Source organism: Cynara cardunculus (assembly GCF_001531365.2).
Source record: "Cynara cardunculus var. scolymus isolate 2C chromosome LG 10, CcrdV1, whole genome shotgun sequence".
Classification (NCBI taxonomy): domain Eukaryota; kingdom Viridiplantae; phylum Streptophyta; class Magnoliopsida; order Asterales; family Asteraceae; genus Cynara; species Cynara cardunculus.
The window spans coordinates 9,996,989-10,001,895 of NC_037537.1; the positions used below are offsets into that span (position 1 = coordinate 9,996,989).

The 4,907-nt window shown below is 35.7% G+C and overlaps 1 protein-coding gene across 1 annotated transcript; it reads left to right on the plus strand.

Moving 5' to 3' along the window:
* Nucleotides 1-3,157: 3,157 nt before the first annotated feature.
* On the plus strand, nt 3,158-4,670 carry LOC112519967. The gene is made up of 2 exons (XM_025128279.1): nt 3,158-3,770; nt 4,663-4,670. The coding sequence occupies exons 1-2, from the start codon at nt 3,158-3,160 to the stop codon at nt 4,668-4,670; spliced, it is 621 nt and encodes a 206-aa protein (XP_024984047.1).
* Nucleotides 4,671-4,907: the final 237 nt, after the last annotated feature.

The following is a 4,907-nucleotide window of genomic DNA, read 5'->3' on the forward strand; positions in this document are numbered from 1 at the left end:
GAAAAATTATGAACTTTTGGATGAACAAAAAGTTTTCGTAAAACTCAAAAATATGTCAAAAATGCCTCAAAACTTGATTAATGTGCAAAACTGTGTGAATCAGATGTTCAAAATGTAATCGCGAACTTAGTAAATCAAATTTTAACAATTAACACTGAATTATGATGCGATTAGAGAAAAAAATGATCAAATCGGCCAAGAACTTCAAGAACACAGGCGATGAACTTCAAGAACACAAAGATAAAACAGTAAAAAAATTCCAAATTTTGTGCGAAAATCCTCGAAAATCGTGTAATCCTTCAAACAAATTGCTGCTCCTATGCTCTGATATCAATTGTATTTCCCAATTATCAATCAAATAAGATAATCTTCAAAGTAGAATCAATTGTAGAGAGAGAATTTCACCAAAGCTTTTAAGTATAATTCTTGAGAGAATGATTAGCAAAATTAAACTGAAATTAAACTACTAATCTCCTATTTATACAAAGAAAGCATTAACCCTAACTATTACAAAATAGAATAAACAACTTGAATACAACATATCAGCACAGTATTGAACCCAACATAAGTTAAGGAGGAGGTTCGAATCATTCACCATACAGAGCCTCTATATGTACTATACAGAGCTTCTGTCTCTAAAAACCTTCATGATTATAAGATAGAGCCTCCAGAGCTTCTGTCTCTAAACATGTCACGTTTATAAGACAGAGGGTATGAATAATTCAACCATGAGTCTCTGTATGAGTTCCTAAGGTATGTAATCTTTCACTCAACTGTACTCTGGTTTCATCTAAAATCTAAATGAACAACTTTAGTGTACAGCAACTCTGTATCTCAAATACAGAGCTTCTGTCTCAAAATGGTTGCTATTTTTTACATGATCCAGAGTATGGACTTTCTTCGTTTTCTCTAAGTATCTCAAAAATATATTATTTTTAATGGAAGGCGTACAGTTCTTTATTTTAGTATTTTAAAATAAGTTGTCATTTACACAAGTATCACCGCCTGTATCCCTAATTTTTCAAATATGGGAGGCGCGTTTCACAGCCTGTCAGGCCACGTTGCATCTCTCCACAGGTGGGTGATTAACCGCTTCGGGGGTTGATTTTACTCGAGTGCCTATAAAGTTTTTACCATTTAAACGAGTAATTTTCCCCAAATTTTCTTTTACGCTTTCAAAAGTTCTTCAGCTATTCTATTGTCTTTAAGCTCTCAAGAACAACCGCCATTGATGAATACCAAGCTTACAAAATCTTCAATCTGTGTTCGAATCAATCGAGATTTATTCCAAGTAAGTTCTTTAAAAACCTTCTCCAGATTTATAATCGAAGAATCAAGAACCGATTCTTCAAAACCCTAATCTTTAAAAACCCCCATCTCTTTCACCCAAACCTGCAAAATGTCTTCTTCAGATTCCGCCAACTCCCAAACTCAAACCACTACCCTCAAAACCGTGGAAAAAACTAGCCAAAACGTTGTTCCCCTTTCACTGAAGCCTAACAATCATGCCCTTTACCTCACCTTGGACGGTTTCGACCCCAAGGTTTGCCCTATCGTTGATGTTCTTCAACATCATTTTTTGAACTCTACCGTCACAAACTCCAACGACGTTGTCCCTAAACACTTCATTCAGGAGTTTCAAGAAACATGTGCCGTCACGGAATCCCAACGAGGGATTATTGGAGAGTTCTACGTACCCTCCTCCAAGGAGTACGTTTCTGTGAGAATTTCAAGGTCACTATTCTCACGTGTTCTTCAAATACCAACCAAGACTGACGTTGGTTTGAGCGAGTACGCCCCTCTCCCATCTGGGGATGAACTGGTGGCATTCTTGAAGCTGTTGGGGTACACAAGGCTATTCAGTACCCATCACAATATCGAAGACAGTACCTGCCACCAATGTGGAACACAATATTCACATTGGTCAACCGTTCGTTGACAAGGAAGATTGGTAGTCTCAATATGTGTACGGAATCTTTTTTGATCTATCTATGGATTACTCCTTAATCCTGTACACGAAGTTTAAGGCTGCAGTTGCCAAGAAATGCCAGGAGGCCGCGAAGGGAAAGGATCTGCCAGCTCTACTGTTTCCCCGTTTTCTGGGTCTTCTTCTAAGACCTAGCATTGATGAGCACAACCTCGATGTTGCAAATCTTCTTATGCACAAGGTAAATGTACTTTCAACGTACAAACCTACCGTGCACAAGGAAGGGTATGCTACAGAGAGTCCAATCCCAATGAAGTTAATGGTGTACATGATTGACGAGGGAGATAAGGAAGGGATATAGACGTGTACGCGAGGCACTAGAACCAGTGCCTCGAACCTCGATACACATAGGGCTAAACCAAGAGGGAGAGGAAGCAGAGGAGGTACATAGGTCTCAGGAAGAGGATGGGGGAGTAAGGCAAGAGAGGGAGAGGGAGAAAAAGAGGAAGAGGGTGGAAGCAAAGAAAAAGATGGAAGAAAGAGAGAAGATGAGGAAGGCAGAGTAGTAGAGAGCAAAAAGAGAGAGACAAGATGAAATAGCTCGAAAGAAGGAAAAGGAAAGAGTTAGAAGAGAAGAAGCCAAACGAGACTTGGGGCTCTTCTCAAGTTCTGAGGAGATGAGCAAGAACAAAAGCGTCAAGATGTTGCTAGGTCTAATGCAGCAAATGACAGGGAAGACGCTCTTGACGAAGCTGTTGCTGGGTCAAATGCAGCAAATGACGGGGAAGACGCCCTTGATGATGATGATGTTGGCATAGCTATTGAATTCGAAGAGAATTAAGAGGACGATGAGGGAGAAGGAGGAGTAGTTGCTCTTCCTCAATTAGTTTGTTTGTCCGAAGATCATATTCGATAATTCATTCGGAGATTTTATCAGGTGACTTTCTTATCTGAATAAATATTTTGAGATTTAATTGATTTTCATTTGTTTGAGAATTTTTGTGAGTGTTTGTTAATTAAAGTTTCGAACTGCAAAGATCTTTGTTGTTTAATCAATTGTTTGTGAATTTTGAAATGGCATTATATTTTGAGAGAGAAAATAAGGAACTAAGAGAGAAAGTTTTTGATTTAGAGAAAAGTCTAAAGAGGGAAAAAGAAAAGTATGTAAAAGTGTTTTATGCGTGTCATGCAAATTTAGATTAGGCTAAAAGTATATCAAAAGAGCATGAGATGATTGTTGAAGAGAAAAAGCTCTTAAGAGAAGAAATAGATGAATTCATTCATAAAGGTTTTTCTTCTGATATACAGGAAAGAAATGTAAAGCAAATCCAAAAGAATGAGGAGCTGACAGAGAAATTTCATAAAGCTGAGAATGAATTGATTGCTGAAAAGAAATTACTGGAAAAGGAGAAGGATAAATTGATAGAGGCTGAGAAAAAGTTTGATGCTGAAAGGAAATCATTTGAAAGCAATATAAAAGCTTTAGAGTTGAATGCCACAAAGCTTTCAAAGCAAATCTCAGATTTTAAACAGATTGTCATCTTGGAAAGAGCCAAGTTTGATATTGAGAAGAAAGAGTATGTGGAAGAATGTCAAAAGAAACATTTGGAAATATTTGATAGCATTGCTAAAAAGCAGAAAACTTTAAATGATGAGAGAAAAGTTTTTGCTTTAGAGAAGAAGAATATTGTGAAAAAGAATGCAGCAATCGCTAAAGAGCTAATAGAGAAAAAGAAATGGCTTGACATTGCTTCAGATAATGATAAAGGAAGTTTTGAAGAAGATAGAAAAGAGTTTGAGAAAGAAAGGAAAGATTTTGAAAAGTTGAGAAAAGAATTGGAAGGTAAGTTCTCGGAAACTTCAATGAAATTGTCTGATTTAAAGACAGAACTTGTAGCTGAAATGAATATGAGATCTGAACTTAAAAAGATATATGATTTAGTTGCTGAAGAGAGAGACCAGTTACTTAAGAAAATAAAAGAATTTTCTAAATCAAGTGCTGAAAGCTCAACTAGATCTCAATCTAAGTGTAAAACCTGCTTTTATGACTGTTCCAGTGTCAAATCCAACAGTTATTCAAGTGGTCCTAAATCAACTATTTCTAAGAACAAATCTCATATTTTAAATCAGTTTTACAAAGGGTATCTCATTGAATCAAACAATAATTTTTCAAAAGTTAAGCAAGTTTGGGTGAATAAAGCTGATTTTGTTGTTTCTCATAAATTTGTTGATAATAAGAAATCATTTGTGACTAATACTGTTTTTCCTTGCACTGTGAAGTCTACTAATCAATTGATCAGTTTTAGCAAGAGAAGAATTCGGTGCTCAACTTGCGAAACAAATGATTTCGTCAACAAGAAGAAAATTAACAGATGGTATGAGAGCAACTGGTATGCGAATAATAGGTATGAAAATGACTGGTATGGTTCTTATTGTTTATCTGGTCTACCTGTTAAGAGAACTAAAAAGAAATTATCTGATAAGAACATATGGTTTGGCAGTTATAACATCCCTCAAGCCAATACTAACAAAGTAGGACCCATGTTTGTCTGGGTACCAAAATCTACTTAATCTGTTTTGCAGGTGTGTCATATGTTGTGCTGATTAGAGACATCTTTTATATGATACACTAATGTAAGAGGAGTGTATAATTTGCCTGAATATAGCTTCTAAACACCCAGTTCAGGACCTGCTCTTCAATTCTGAGCTAAAATGTTTCCATACTCTGAGTACAGGAGAATAATGTTTTATAGAGAATTATGGAATCTGTTTTCTAGGGAGAGTTTTTGAAAATGTTTTTGAAATTTGAGTTGATATAAAACGAGTATCATTTCTGATAAGGTATTTCTTTGAGATTTTACTTGTGTAATTTATTTTCATTCATAGTTCCAATACTTGTTTCAACTATTCTTCAAATTGTTATTATCATATTTCTTAAATGAAAATCATTTTCGGTGATAATACACTCGTTTGTATTCAA

Excerpts from the sequence above, each read along its gene's own strand:
- LOC112519967 (XM_025128279.1), top strand. The coding sequence starts at position 3,158 with ATGATTGTTGAAGAGAAAAAGCTCTTAAGAGAAGAAATAGATGAATTC.